This window comes from Gasterosteus aculeatus, chromosome 4 (genome assembly GCF_964276395.1).
Source record: "Gasterosteus aculeatus chromosome 4, fGasAcu3.hap1.1, whole genome shotgun sequence".
NCBI classification, from domain to species: Eukaryota; Metazoa; Chordata; class Actinopteri; order Perciformes; family Gasterosteidae; genus Gasterosteus; species Gasterosteus aculeatus.
The window spans coordinates 5,088,183-5,103,315 of record NC_135691.1 but is presented as its reverse complement, the minus strand read 5'-3'; the positions used below and the strand labels follow the sequence as shown (position 1 = coordinate 5,103,315).

The 15,133-nt window shown below is 46.0% G+C and overlaps 2 protein-coding genes and 1 long non-coding RNA gene across 3 annotated transcripts in view; 1 reads left to right on the top strand and 2 right to left on the bottom strand.

The window, feature by feature from the left end:
- The window catches only part of ccdc88b (coiled-coil and HOOK domain protein 88B), a 27,562-nt gene extending 17,850 nt beyond the window's left edge, over nt 1-9,712 (bottom strand). The window contains exons 1-10 of the mRNA XM_040174183.2: nt 9,470-9,712; nt 8,318-8,466; nt 7,668-7,776; nt 3,968-4,037; nt 3,708-3,766; nt 3,339-3,422; nt 2,383-2,523; nt 1,579-1,724; nt 1,170-1,251; nt 458-616 (exon numbers count right to left, since the gene is read on the bottom strand). Of these exons, the coding sequence (XP_040030117.2) occupies nt 458-616; nt 1,170-1,251; nt 1,579-1,724; nt 2,383-2,523; nt 3,339-3,422; nt 3,708-3,766; nt 3,968-4,037; nt 7,668-7,776; nt 8,318-8,466; nt 9,470-9,556 (1,086 nt within the window). The 5' untranslated portion in view covers nt 9,557-9,712. The remainder of the gene's footprint in view (nt 1-457; nt 617-1,169; nt 1,252-1,578; nt 1,725-2,382; nt 2,524-3,338; nt 3,423-3,707; nt 3,767-3,967; nt 4,038-7,667; nt 7,777-8,317; nt 8,467-9,469) is intronic.
- LOC144406119 (uncharacterized) lies at nt 9,017-13,794 on the top strand. Its single transcript, XR_013467302.1, has 3 exons — nt 9,017-9,259; nt 9,419-11,666; nt 13,337-13,794. It is a non-coding gene; the product is annotated as an uncharacterized LOC144406119 (long non-coding RNA).
- Nucleotides 10,598-15,133, bottom strand: LOC120817716 (peripherin-2). The gene is made up of 5 exons (XM_040174184.2): nt 14,362-15,133; nt 13,350-13,592; nt 12,983-13,170; nt 12,329-12,575; nt 10,598-11,693 (listed from the first exon to the last, which is right to left on the bottom strand). The coding sequence occupies exons 1-5, from the start codon at nt 14,506-14,508 to the stop codon at nt 11,442-11,444; spliced, it is 1,077 nt and encodes a 358-aa protein (XP_040030118.1). The 5' UTR covers nt 14,509-15,133; the 3' UTR covers nt 10,598-11,441.

The window sequence follows — 15,133 nt, the reverse complement described above, 5'->3', positions numbered from 1 at the left end:
GGCTGTTAAATCTGATGACATCACACAATATAATCCAGTCTTCTGGCTTTAAGCATCAGAATTATATTCTATACATATTTGCTCCTGATTGAAACGCTCAGGGCCATGAGGGGGAGTACATGCCTTTTGAGATAAACAGGTATGTCTTTAAAACAGTAAGTACCTTCTCTCTGGGAAGTTAAAAGGGAGATCTTCTTGAAGTGACCTTCACGGGTAATGCTCACATCGGTTTGTCGTTTTGTGTGTGTGTGCTTGTGGGAGGATGAGCACGAATGCCTCGTGAGTATGTTTCATCGTGTTCTCTATGGGAGACTCAAATACTGCCGAAGCAACGTGAATGTATTTCATGGTGTGAATATTGTCGAACTGCGTGTTTTCTCATTCAGGAGTGTGTGTAATGAGCCGTGTATGCGTGTTGTGTGTGTGTGTGTGTGTGTGTGTGTGCGGGTGCATCTACCTTCAGCTGCGTGCGTGTGAGCTCCAGGCTGCAAAGTCTGTGTTTACAGCTCTGAAGCTCAGTCTGGAGCTGCTCGCCGCGCGCAGCGCGCTCCCGGGCGCAGTCCAGCTCGTCCCGCAGGGCGCGCATGCCCCTCACCTCACCCTGCAGAGAGCGGTTCTACACACACACACACACACACACACACACACGAGAGGATGAGGTCAAGGGAGTTTGTGAAAACATCTAAGATGTGGCGTTAACAAAGTCTAACAGAGGAAGAAGGACATGTGCGTGTGTGTGTGTGTGTGTATGTGTGAGTGTGTGTGTGCAGCACTCATGTGTTTGACATGTTTTAAGGCTAATTATCTACACGGTTTTAGTTTAAAGTGAGTACCAGGACTAGGTTTTGGCAAAGGTCTGATGTTATCCAGCATCCTTCCCGCTGAGTGACTAAACTGTGAGTTTAGCAGAGACAGAAGTTAAAGACCAAAGTTCTTCAGGGAAACATTGTAGTTGGCTTCAATGAGTGTTGTCTAACTGCGGCTAAGTACATAACCCGGGAGAATTTACTCATTGGCTATTAAATGCCACCTGTGCCTTGTGCTGCTGCCTGTGCTGTGCTGCAGCCATTAGCAAACTGGTTAAGCTTCTTTTTTTCAATCCAAAGCTGGAATATCTTCTTTTTCTACAGAGGAAGAACTAAATCTGAACACACGGTTTCAGTCTGTACCTCTTTGTGAAGTTTCTTGAGCTGGTCCTCCATGGTTTGAATCTCCAGGTTGTAATCCAATAGCTGATCACCTTTATCTTCCCTGAAGAAAAGTCAAATAAACAAATACACTATTCTGTCTAAACTATTTTATTTCGGTGATACATTCGGGAACATTACCTTCACTCGTAAAAACACTTATATGCAGAAATTATAATTGGCCCACAGTGACCTTTGTGATATAGTCAAAGCAGTGAGTGCCTGATTTGTATTTTACTCGTTGCTAAGTAACAACTCACAGTTTTGTGTGACAAATTCATTTGCACATTTTTCAAGTTGACCTTTATTGCAACTTTTCTAAAGGTTCTCTGGAGTTTTCTTGAATCTCACACACACACACACACACACACACACACACAAACACACTCACAGTTGTTGTTTAAGGCGGCGCAGGGTGGCCTTGCTGTCTGCCAGCTGGAGTACCAGACCTCGGGGTGCCTCCTTGCCGTGACCACCCTGGGGCGACGTGGGTGAGTCAGGCCGGGCCTCCCGCTCCCGACAAAGCTCTGCGATCCTCTGGGAGGGAGAGAGGCGATGCAAGTAGAGAGAATGAGACACGAGAGAGAAGAGTTTGCGAGAATCAAACTAAATAGTTTTTGAACCCAAAATGAGTTTTGTACAGTAAATGATGATCAATGATCATCATTTACTTCAAACTGATTGTGTCGTTATTGTCTCTAACCTTTCCAATAGGAATGCCTGTAAAATTACGGACTAAAAGCTTTGTTTTACACACATATGAGCTTATTTGAGTCGGTAGAATGATTTGATCATAGTTAAATATTTTACATTGCATTCATATCACGGTTGTAGCTCAAGGTCTACAGCAATTTTCACCGTCCAAAACAAAGATAATCTCTTTAATAAGGTCTGAATACAGGCCAGAGTCAAATTAAGACAACACCCTCTTACTTGTGTAAGTCTTTAGGTTTTAGCAACAAAAAAGGTATCATCATTCATTGTGTACCTCAATAGGTCTCATTTTCGTTCCTTTTTGTTGACCACAAAGATATGCTCGATTTCACAGTGCCCTTCTATATTAATTCATCCTACAGCCCTGGAGCTACTTTGTAGGTCGCTTTTCTATTGCGGTTTCATCTTTCTACAAGTGGTATCGATCTTTTCATCCGACTCTGCAGACATTTAGAAAATGTTTGCGTGTGTGTGTGTGTACCTCCAGATGTGTGTCTCTCTGCGCCAGCAGGTTTTGGATCTGTTTGGTCATGGAGGTGAACACCAGCTGAAAGTCCGCACCTTCCACCTCTGCCAGCTCCTCCCACCTGAGCGGCAGCACCGCGCGAGGATCCTGCGTCACCTGCAGCAAGGACACTTTCTCAGGTCACATGATAAGATCAACGTGGGACCGGGGGAAGCCTGGACAAACGACCCCCGGCGGTGTGAAGGCAGTGTGAACACCCAGCAGAGATGCATATGTTCACAAAAGGAAGAAAATCCCATTCATTTGGAAATGTTACTGCCGGGGAAGAGTGTCCAGAAATGCCTGACTAATGCATGCAAAACTAATGGTTATGCAGACAGGTTTGAAATGTCCTCGGGTGGAAGGTCTATGAACAGCAAGCAGGGGGGGGAGCATCCATCCACACAGGGAGAGCACCTCTCCCCGCTATGATTTATGAGGCTGAGAAACCTGGCACGAAAAGAGCTGCTGGGCAACATGCTGTTACTGTAATTCAGACACGCTGATATGCAACATGCTGTTTTTGTAATGCCGGCGATTATTCGCGGGGGTGGGAGGATTTTTTTAAGAGTACAATTTGGTATTTAAGTTGTAGTGGAGAGGATGGCGCAGAATGACAGGAAAAAAAAGATGAAGGGGAGGGGAGGATGTGGAGGATCCATCCTACGGTGGCAGCGAGGGGAACGCAGAGGTCCTTATAAGGCCGCCGGCAGAATAACAAGTAACTCATTTTCACGCTTACTTGAAGCGCCGGCAGAAGGTGCATTAGTTTCACTCTGGCTGCCTACAGGCCAGACAGCGAAGAGATTCTTATTTTGGGAACAGAAAGCATCGTTATATCTCCTCGCAGCACCGGCCAGTCGCTGAAAGCCTTTTTTTTTTTTTATATATATATTTGGGGGCGATGCATGATTCCATCAACTTGAACCAACCTGCTGGATGCAGCTGGCGATGGCCGCCTGGGTCTCAATGTCCAGAGATTGGATCTGCTGAATGAACGCCTCCTTCTCCTCACACTGCAGACACGATGGATGACACACAGTCAGAGGTGTGCGTGCGTGCGCGTGCGTGTGTGTGAGTCTAGAGTTGAAACGTGGTATGATCCTAGTAAAAACCGATCCGGTCATAAACTGAAAGTGTGGGATAAGTGCGAACCCGGGGCTCGCCTTGGTTGTTAGGGTTCTCCGGGGACACTGTTCCACAACTATTCTTTTACTCTGGTCCGTCACGGTTAAGTAAAACCACACTGGTGTCATTATCAACCTTGTAAAGGCCCGGTGGTCATGTGAGTGTGTGATCACCTGCACAGCGCATCCCAGCAGGAGGAGAAGCAGCCGCCTGAGCTCCTCCACGGCTGCCTCTGAGAGCATAAAAATAAATAACCGCCATCATCGTTATCGTCATCACCATCATCATATCCCCCCCCCACCTCAAACACCAACCTCAGTATCACCTCAGTGCCTCTCGCAGATAGCAGAGGTACGGACTGGTGTATAAAGTATAATTAGTTTCTTGCTGCTGGGAGACACGGCGCTGATAGGATTGTGTACGTGTCTTGTACCTGTTATGGGGTCCTGCCCCAGAATGGCCACGTTTGGGAGGGGCATCAATATCAACTGCTGCAGGTCCTCCTGATGAGCAGAATGAGTGTGAAGGGTTAAAGAAATAAATTGGCCGGCCCCTACTGCCTTTCTGCCCCCACTGAGCCGTGATAAACAACAACAGAAAGACTTTCCACCAGGCTGCCGCCGCATGGTGTAAACAAAGAGCCGATATCTGATAAGAGCGACTTTTCGTTTATCCTTCCAGGTCAAGCAGGCTTCATGTTAGGATTTATATCTTTCATTCGAGCTTATTCTGAGTACCATCTAGATGTAAAATAAGCGTTAAAAAGAAATACGATGGGTGAATAAAAGTCTTCTGAATGGCGGTTCCCCGTGTGGTGAAAGGATGCAGATAATCGGGGTAATGTGTCAGAACCAGCTAACAAACCACAGAAAACCACCACGGACACATTATTTCCTGGAGCCTACGACATTCATATAGTTGTTATTATTGGATGTTAGTTGGAAGCTGTATCTCCTGCTCCAAGATCTTGGACTAAGCTCCTGGCAGATTTTAAATTAGGTTTAATCAAGCTGGACGGCAGAAGCCACCAACATCCCCGGTTCCAGAAACCCGGCTCTCCTGGCAGCAAGTATTTGTCGTGTGGACCTGCGGGCTGCTTTGCTGCTCCTCCTCCTCCTACATTGCCATCTAGTGCAATTAGACGGATGACTTTGCGAAAAGAATCTGAGCAAAGTCGTCCGACTGATACTTTATTTCTCTACTTACTAGATCCTCAAACATTTTCTGTTAATTAAAACTGTTTCTGTCAAAGAGCCACATTCCGACGTTGGCCGGCTCCTCTCCCAACTGCTCTGAAAGCCTGTTTAAATCCTCCCGCGATCAATCGGGCCGAAACCACCAGGAGACAGTCCCAATTACACCTCTTCTCTTACTTCAGCTCATACATTTCATAGAGCGAGAAAAGAAATGCGCCAAGAGGCCGGCGCTTTCTTTGTGGAGGATGTTGCTGTGTTGGTCACCGTGCAGCTCATGGTCCACGAAGCCAAACACACTCTTGCAGGAGACAGAAATCACAGACAAGCTGCTTGTTGTTGTTGTTGTTGTTGGCGAGCTAATGGCCTCGCATCGCGCAGCCCAAATACTCGGGTTGGTGTTTGCTTCAGACCTGTTTGGCATTGTGCTTTTTACATTTGGTGCTTTCACAACCTGCAGAGGCAAACGGCATGAGGAGTGCTGGTTGGTGCATGAATCTCAATGGGACAGTTGCCTTTATCTCTCAGTGAGTCTGCCGACAGAGAAAACAGTGTTGTACGAAGAAGACCTGAGGTTGAAATAATATTTGTCTTCAAGCAGCTGGCTACAGCGCAGCAGCAGATGAAAATCAATCTGCTACATTTTCTTTCCCAAATCCCATCTTTCTATCAATAATTCAACATTGTGTTGTTTGGATCGGTGCTGGTTTTGATTTTAAGTTCTTCTGTCGGCCGTTTCTCTTTTTTTCTTTATGTTTTCTTCTCCTTTATTAACATGTGAATACCAGATTTCATCATGTTGATTTAAAAGTAGTGTATTGGAGGTTTAGTAGCCTTAAAAGTATAAAAGGTATACAGTTTTTAGTGAGGACAGAGACCTTTAAATGTGGAGGCTCGATAAATTAGAAGGCAAGAGAAATTAATAATTAAATTCCCATTAACCCATTAACAGACAGAATACTAAGTGAGATGTGGATTAGAATATAATACAATAAGATATAATGGAAAACAACAGAACAGAATCTAATAGAAAAGGATAGAACAAATGACAACACAAAATGGACTAAAACAAAGAGGACGGGATAAAAAATGAATAGAGCTACAACAAAAAAAGAGAACAGAATGAAAAGGGTTAGCAGATAAACAGAATATAATTGAAAAGAAACAGAATTGAAAACGTATTACTATTGGGTAAGTAGGGGTCTAATATAATCAACAGAATATACAGAATAGAACAGACAAATAGAATATAATTACACAAACAGCATGAAAAATAGACATGTAGAAGAAACAGATCAGGGTACAATAATGATCATTTATGTCACAACAGAGAAAACCACAGAGGAAATGAAGTTCCACCAGGCTGCAGACGATCACCGCTCGTCACACGCGTCACACTCCGCTCGTTGTGTGTACGTCTCTCTTCACACGCACACTCGCAACCACAATCACACTTCCATGACGAACAGAAGGCAGCAGGATATAAAACCATAAGACACGTGGAACTGAAGGTCCGCGGACACAGCGCAGCCCGTTGGGAGCAAACCAGGTGGAACTGTGGTGCCGACTGACACCAGCTTCCCGTTATTGCTGCCGTCCTGCGCTGCTCTGAGCTTTCAAGGGACATTAGTGATTCGCTGAAAATTAGGAAGTGAAACCTTGTAGACTTGTTTGTTTTTTTTTGCATCGTGTGACAGCCTCAGCGGCGCATGTTCAGTCCACCTGACTGCTGCTCGGGGGAGGTTTTCTTCTGCCGACAACAGAAGCCTTTGAATCATCCTGTGAGGAAAGAATTGTGTCATTTCCTCCACGCCTGCAGGCGTTCGCAAGTCACATTATGAAATACACGAGATTGTGTGTTTGGTTCTTATTCACTTTCCTGCCTCAACCCTCCGACCACGACTGCGGCTAAAATGTTTAGCTTCTCGCTCAAGCGCTTCTTCTCCACCCGTTTGCCTGATATTAAGCTGTGACACGTCCAGTGAGGGTCTCTTCTTATGGTGCAAATGATGCGTCGCCCCCCTGCATAGACGTGTGTTGAGACCAATGCTTGAGCCTCATCATGTTGTTTATACAACGGCTTCTCCGGCCCTCATCTCCCCCCTCCCCCCCGCCCTGCCTCACCATGTGGTGTTTGCCCCCGAGTTCAGTTCAGTTCTAGACCGATTTGAACTTCTTCAACAAGACGTTTCTATTTATGGCCGGCTGAGGATCGTTTGAGTCCACACTCGATCAATCGGTTGCGTGTGTGTGTGTCTGCCTCAGTATTACCTTGCCTTACTGCAGAAGTACACCCAGATACCCACTTAATTTGTTCAGCTAACAAAATAGAGCACTAAAATAACCACCAACCGGTAATGGGATGGTCCGTGTGTTCGCCTGACTGCTAACAGGTAACATATCTATCAGTACTGCTGTTCCTCTCTGCAGGACAGCGGTGAATGTCTGTCTTTGTTGCGTTTGGGCTTAAATCACGCGGCGGGTCTCATACGCCGTCCTTTCATCAGCAGACGTCTTTTAGTTTGAATGAAGCGCGTCCTTTCCGGCACATCGGCGTCTGGACGAAGGATGTCGGCCTGTTGTGGTTTGTGCTCATTCAGTCGCACAGCAGCGGGCGTTGGAGACGTCTGGCTGAGAGACTCTCTGTACTAAGTGGACCTTTCGGGGTGATTAATCGGCCACTTGATGTCGGCACAACGGGCCGCAAAACCCAACGCGGACGGGTGATCTGTGTTAGACATCGCCTACGTACCCAGCAGACAATCATGTTTCTGTCTCCTTGATGAAGGAAAGTCCAATGTACAATCTTCCTGAGGCCCTTTTTTTTAAAAATCTTTAAACACATCCTGAGAAAGAAACTGTCAGACCATCAGTCCTGGTTTTGCGCTTGATTATCGCTTCGCCTTAAATTACCCTCCTGCCCCTGCAACTCTTGCCTACCTGGTAGAAGGCTCTGATGTGTCGGTTTAAAATTGAAAAGTTCTGGACTTTCGACATGCGGTCATCTGTCTCGCTGTCGTACAGCTGCTCCACTTTGGGGTTGGGGTCTCTGGGACAAACACACAAAAAGACACAACGGTTTGTTTTTTTTATTTACAGCAGCTTGACCAAACAGACCAGCAAACCATTTTCCAAATGAGAAATTATCATGCTGCAGTGCATTTAATGAAGCAGGGTGAATGCAGTTTTAATGAGCCTGAGAAGCAGGCTGTGGGAATCCACGTTCAATTATTTGTTGAAATAACCAAATTAATCAGCTGTTTAGCATTCTATATATATTATATATATATATATATATATATATATATATATATATATATATATATACATATATATACATACACACAGTGGGGAGAACAAGTATTTGATTTGAGTATTTGACACTGCCGATTTTGCAGGTTTCCCACTTACAAAGCATGCAGGAATGATACGAATGCAGAAAATCACATTGTATGATTTAAAAATATATATTTTGCATTTTATTGCATGACAGACTCACCCACTGTATATATATATATATATATATATATATACAAACATCCCTATCTGAAAGAACGTCATACTTCAGCTAGACAATTGATGAATCTTACATGATCCTCATGATCTCATTGAGGAATATCCCATCGGTCAGCCTCGTGTAACGATCCCTGGCACTTTGGGAAATTGAGTTTACTTCCATGTACTGGCTGTAAAGCGGCCCGCTGTCCTCCCTCTCCAACATCTTCTCAAAGAGCTGAACCTGCGAGAGACAGGGAGGGATTACGTTGTGTGTGTGTGTGTGTGTGTGTGTGTGTGTGTGTGTACCGGGAGGTCAACAAAGACAGGGGAGACAGAGACGGTAGCAGGGAGAAGGTACAGAGAGAGATAGAGGGACAAAGATGCAAACATTTTCCCACCGGAAGCCACTTGAGTCGCTGCACCTGTCTGGACAGGTGGGATATGTGCTCTCACACTGGGAAGCACTTCACAGTGACGGGCAGCCAAGTAGGATGGCGGCCAAGGTCTCTCTCTCTCTCTCTCTCTCTCTCTGCTGGGATCAGCTGTGCCGATGCAAACTGCAATCTAATGAGGTTTATTCCCACCTGCACCTTCTAAAAACTGCACTGTCTGTAAACAGAGAAACAGGCAGCCGATAAGGTGAAGCCCCCGCTGCGTGCTGCTGAAGTGCCCTTCAGCAAATAATAAAGCTCCCCCTGCTGCAGGCCCCTGACCTACTCCTCGCCCTGACCTATGACCCCCCCCCCCTTCTTCGGGGCAACAATAAAGAGGCTCATCCCAGTGTCACATTCGATTGTAAATACTGTTCCCATCGGGGGCATCGTTGGTTTCCCGCGTGGAACAAAAACCCAGCTGGAAATTCATTCTGTTGCAGCTGCAGCAAATCCTCGTATTCATTTGAGTACACAACGTAAGTTATTAGCAAACCAGAAACGGCCCAAGGACACGGAAGTATCGGAGCTTTACGGCGGGGGGGGGAAGAGAGGAGAAAGCGGCTGTTAGAGAAGAGGCGAGGGGAGCTTCCAAAAGGAGAAGTAAGGGGCCGCTTGAGCTGCTTACAGCCAGAAAGCCACACATACTATTCCGTTTATTCAACTCGGGTGAATTAAACTGGGAAGCGAGCTTCTCTAAAAAGGTACAATGTTTGTGGGTGGAAATAATGCGCACCATGTGTCCGTTTCATTTGCCTCTAGAAGGAGAGGAGCTTTCCTGCGGCTGAAAGCGACAAACGTTAAATGACATACCCATTGCGCCAACGCACTCGCCATGAATTCCTCTACGGTCTCCATGATGTTGGAGTCCATCGTGTAACCCAACGGGAGGAAGCTCATTAAAGACGAGCAGCCATCGTTCGTCTGGTGAAGTATTTAGACATTTCTTTGCGTGGCCCGTCCTCTCCCCTGTGTCGCTTCCTCTCTGACTGTGTGACACTTCATGGTTTCATTTCTGAACCACACCGGAATTTTTCAAAAAGGCACATGCTGCGTCTTTTTTTTTTGTTAGTTTGTTTAGAGCGACACCCTTGCACGCCCTCCGCCCATTGGGTAACCCACAGACATGACCTTTAACGTACTGAATTAAATAACGATATACGAAAAATCTAAAAAATTAAATTAAAAAAAAAAAAAACTGCATTGCGCTTGACAATCAGCTTGAGATTTGGGCCTATTTTTCCGTTGTGTGTTTAGATGATATTTGAATGAATATCATCTTATATCTCCAAACGGCTCTATTGAAATGTGTGCTTTCCGTCTTATTTCTGCGTAATACCTGGACGGTTCTCCGGTGAGGTTTATTCTGGAGTGATTAGCTGGGCGTTTATAGTCTTCTCGTCAGGTCACGTTTAAGTGTTGTGCAACAGCGACCTCCGGTGGTTCCAAACGAAACCTCCTCATGGCCAGTTTCAACACGCATTACATCATTATTTCTACAACAGGACCCCCGCAGCGAGGTGGAACCAGCAGCCCGTGTTTTATTCAGGTGCTGCACAGTCCTTGCTGTGACGTGTATTTGTTATTGTCATTTAAATATTTTTCCTTTATATCTGACCCGATGCTGGGAGTCATCTTTGATGTCATGCGGACTTCTTTGTATCTACACAAATGGTCCACAGGTTTCATCTTTAAATTATTTTAATGCACATCATTAATTCTTCTCTTTTTTTTCTTTTAAAATTTTTATTGGCTGTTCGCTTTGTAAAATAATTTAGAAACCGGCAAGCCGTAACCCCAAATTCCCATCGTGTGACTATGTTACAAATAACTGAAATGTTGACCATTTTAAAGGACATGACTGAATCTAAAACCACCAATTAAAATGCATCTTTCAGCAACCACTGAGAGCATGTTTGCTGCTAAAATAAAACATTCACAGAGATTATTCTGTTTTAATTAGGAACAATGAGCACACAGTAGAAAGCTAAGACTGATTACAATGCTGTATTCTCAACAACAACAAAAATGTTTTTCTTTGTGAAATAACTTGCAACATGTTGCATCCTTTCGCTTCTTGCGTCCCTCTGTGACAGCGCGTGTGTCGATACTGCTTGTGCAGCAGCTCTGGGTTTAACCACATCAGGATTATGAGATTGTTTCCGAGCTGCCAGAATAGACGAGATGACAGCTTCATTTAGGACACCACATGTTAATCCGGCTCTCCTAACTGAACTCAGATAACCGACACACATACAGACATTCGCTGCACGCTTTGTATAAATTATTGTACAAACGGAAGCCCACGCTGCAAAGCAGTCAAAAATGTCTACCTTTAATATATAATTCATGTGCCATTTTAACAGGTTCTCAAGCATTTCATTGCAGTTTAGCACAAACTCTACAGCCGTGAGATGAATATTATAGTGCTTTTAGAATGAACTCCAGCTTTTCCAGCTTTGAGCCACATGTCAGAAGTTGTTAAATGTGTGTGTGTGTGTGTGTGTGTGTGTGTGTATGTGTGTGAGCGCTACACCCCTTGAAAAGTTAATGCACTCTCTTCTAGTTACAACAAAAAGCACTACACGTCTCCTCGCCACATTCTGTGATGGTTACACATTCGTCGGGTCCTTCACAGAGGAGCGGTTCTGAGGTCTGTGCGCAGCCTGATACGATTCCATATATATTGCCTCGTTTCGGCCGCGGCGAAGGTGTTTTACCCGTAAGATCACTCTACCAAGAAACCGTCCGTCCTTCCCCCCCCAGCTGAACGTTCGTTTCCCTCCTAACTGCCAGCTGTAGGGGCCGCATCCTTCTCATCTTTCTCGACGTCCGCAGCCTCAGGCGACCCCTCGGCGTCATCGGGGTCGACCTGCCCAAACTTCAGCATGGTCAGGGCCTGGGCTTTGAGGTCTTCGATGGTTTCCTTCACACTCTTCTCCAGGAGATAACCGTCGCTGTCGCCCGCTGGGTCCTCCAGAGCCATGGCGGCCTCCACAGCCGTCTGCAGGTACCTCAGGCTCACGAGCACTGAAATCTGGACAGAGAGAAGCAACAATGGTGTAAAAAATAATGGATTAGGGACCGTCGAGATGAAATTATTATTAAATCAACAGATTACAGTTAAACGTCAAATCTTAAAGTCTGCTGCACAACAGCAAAACAATCTTCAATTTTATCCGACGCATTCTCTTCCCTCCTCTGTTTGGTTTTGCGGATCTATATATGGATGGAAAATTAGACACTAACCACAAATCTGCTCGAGGCCTCAACACTCGGCATGGCAGCCATCTATTATCATCACGGACGACTAGAAAGCGCAGCATGCTGAGCCTTTTCGAAGTATAGATTGTTTGTTTGGCTGCAGGCGGTGTGTAATGATGCACTGGCAAACACGTGCACGAGGGCCCTGCTACAGCCGCAGGCCTGGTTTGTTTGTGCTGTCAATACAGTTATTTTAGAAAGTAAATGTTTGATTAAAAGACAAAAATCAATGTGTGTAAAGTTTCCTTTCAGGTGCTTGTAACGGCAGTCAGTCCTCAGGAGACAGTTATCCTTCAAACATGTTTGTATGTGTTGTATCTCTCCCACTTTTAAATGAACCCTCTGTGATTTTACCGCAAGTGAAAGAACAAGCGTGCGCGTTTATGTTCATGCCGCCCCGTATCCCACCTGCACCAAGATGACCGACAGCACGGCGGGGCCGGTGGAGTTCATCAGCTCCATGTAGTAGTCGGTCAGCGCCTGCCTGCACCCGAGGCCGTACAGGTTGAGCTCCTCTGATTGGTAGTCGTAGTTGAAGTGGGCGTGGTTATCCGTCAGGTGGTAGCGCATGCAGGGGCGAGGGGAGGTGGGGTTACAGCAGCTGAAGGGAACGCCGTCCAACAGGTAACGGCCGTCCACGTTGCTCCGAATGCGGCTGGAGACGGATTGGAAGAGCGAGACGGGAGGGAAGTTAGAGGCCTGATCTTTAGCTCAATGCACACTTTGCAATGAGTGAGAAATGAGCAGCTTCTCTCATCTCAAGTGTCGTCACGTCCAGATCATTCTGTTCACTGAGCCCTTTTCACCAATTCCCTTTCTTTACTTGCTTCATGAACTGCCTTTCCTTCCATTTCTGTCATTCTCTTCAAAAGTAAAGGCCAGATCTATTTTTACACACTACTTTAAAATCATTCTCTTTTCTCCCTCCATGTCATTCTTTGACCTTTTTGGATGTGAAGTCTATTCGTCTGTCATTCATCTAGGTTTATCTTCTCCTTTTCCTCAACAGACCAGTGTTTTCTCTTTCGACCTCATAAACGTCCCGTATTGTGATTCACTCACTCCTTGACGTCCTTGGAGGTGAAGTCTAAATATCTGTTGCTGACCCACTGGACTTCAAACCAATCCTTGAAGTTGTTGTTTCCGCAACAGCGAAACTCCATCTGCAGACGATCGATGGTCTCTTTCTGGAAACAGCGGCCCGGCACGTCTGTGTCCTTGTAGAAGCGAATGCCGTTCCTCAGGCCGACCTGACAGCGGAGGGAAAGAGACAGATGCGTGTCTGATGTCTTCAACAATGGCTGAACTGTTAACTATGACAACAAGGCAGCTGATTTCTGTCCATATCTGTTAAAAGTTAAACACATGATGGAGAGTTCTCTCTAATTCAAAGCGTTTTCCTTTGTGTCTTTCTAGTGACCCCCCCCACCTTCAGCGACTCCTCCAGGCTTCCCTGCAGGGCGTAGCTGAGCACAAAAACGGCGATGAGCAGACAACACAGCACTGCGGCCACAGAAAACCAAACCAGCAGGGGAACTCTCCAGCGGGGGAAGCGACTCGGGTCCAACGAGTCCTGACACGCACGACTGGCCAACCAGTTGGTGCCGATGGAGGCCAGGCCCACCAGCATCAGGATGTCGGGCACCACGTGGATCTCCGTGTTGTCCATCACCTGCCGACAGCCAACAGCTTTGATTAGCTGCTGAGATGCTTCATTGCAAACAAAGCTATGGTGATGTGATGAGTTTATAATTGTGTTTCAACAATATTGTGCCTTTGCCCTGTTACTGTTTTAAGATTACCGTCAAAAAACTAATTACGTAGCATACTAATTCTGTCATTTCAATAAATAAAATCTGTCTCTGGTTATGAAATAATCAGGTTTGTATCTGTGGTATCTGCAGTAAAGTTCAAAACAAACGGTATATAATTTGTTTCTATGAAGTACTCCTGTGCAGCCGACCAGATATCCCAGCATGCACCCCATCCAAATGAATCAGTGTTCGATCCCTCACAGGGACAGCTGGTGGAGGCCGCGACCTTCACCTGCTGGTCACGTGACCTAAATTCAATACTCATTGAACCCCAAAGACTACGGAAACAAATGTTGATTTTTACAAAATGGTTTTAAAACACACAATGTCCCCGCGACTTAACATGCACGAGTGCGCCGCAGTGTTGGTGTGCGCGTGTTTGCGCTGGTATCGCGTGCGCCGCGGGGTTCTATTTGCGGATTAAATTGAAGAGCTAAGTTTAAATAAAAGTCACTGATAAGCAGCAGCGCGGCCGACTCGGCAAACAAACCACGATGGAAATTTAAAAGTCTGAGCACATAGACGTATGTTTGCTTGACTTCCATTGAATTAATCCAGTTCTCAAACTTTAGTTTCTTAAGTTGACATTGCAATTGTGTGCATTTGAGTGCGTTTCCATCTCTCCACCTCGGCCCTGCGGAGCAGCTCAGTCTTAAGGTAAACCCCCAGACAAAAGATGACGCCCCCCCATATCACTGCCATCCAGGACAGCAGCCACAGGCCCTGGGCCACGTGCACCCGCCGCTGCAGGCTGAACTTTATCTTCAGCAGCATGGCTTGCTACCACCGAGACGGAGGAGAAGAAGAGTTCAGTCCGTTGGGGTTAAAGAAATGAGTGTTAATCCAGAGGCGGCCAGTTGCATCTAAAGAGACCAAACCACCGGGGGTTTCAGTGGTCACACACAGTGGTCTCTGCAGGCCTTGCGCTTGTTGTTCGGTGAGTTATTAGCAGGTTGAGCTCATCTAAGTTGTTCCAGGTGGAGGGGATAAGTAGGTAGATCCCTCAGATGGTGAAGGACACGGTGGACCTCAGAGGATAATCCAAAAGCTTTCACTTGGATGCCCGAGTAGTCCCCAAAAAATATTTTACATTCCAAACCAGTGCCGCAAACCATGAGAAATGTCAAATAATAGTCAAATAATGAAATATGGAAGATGAGAAGTACTCCTTTTTCCAGAAACGATGGTTTCCCCTTCGTTGATCGGTCTCAGAGCGGCCTCGCCCCCCCCCCCCTTTTAAAGGGATTCCGTCCCTTTGACGCGATGATGTCTTCTGATGGCTCCCCTCTTGGTCTGTGCGTAGACCCCCTAAACCACTGCTCCCATGGTTGGAGGACACGGAGACTGGCCAAAGTCGAGAGTTTGGAGCCGTAATCCCCCAAACAGAGTCTCTGGGATC

What these genes read in the sequence shown, in the direction of transcription:
- LOC120817716 (XM_040174184.2), bottom strand. Translation starts at nt 14,508, where the DNA reads ATGCTGCTGAAGATAAAGTTCAGCCTGCAGCGGCGGGTGCACGTGGCC. An exon ending in AGCTGCTCCGCAGGGCCGAG is followed by an intron (nt 13,593 to 14,361) that starts GTGGAGAGATGG and finishes GGCTGTCGGCAG; the next exon opens with GTGATGGACAACACGGAGAT. An exon ending in GCCTGGAGGAGTCGCTGAAG is followed by an intron (nt 13,171 to 13,349) that starts GTGGGGGGGGTC and finishes CTCCGCTGTCAG; the next exon opens with GTCGGCCTGAGGAACGGCAT.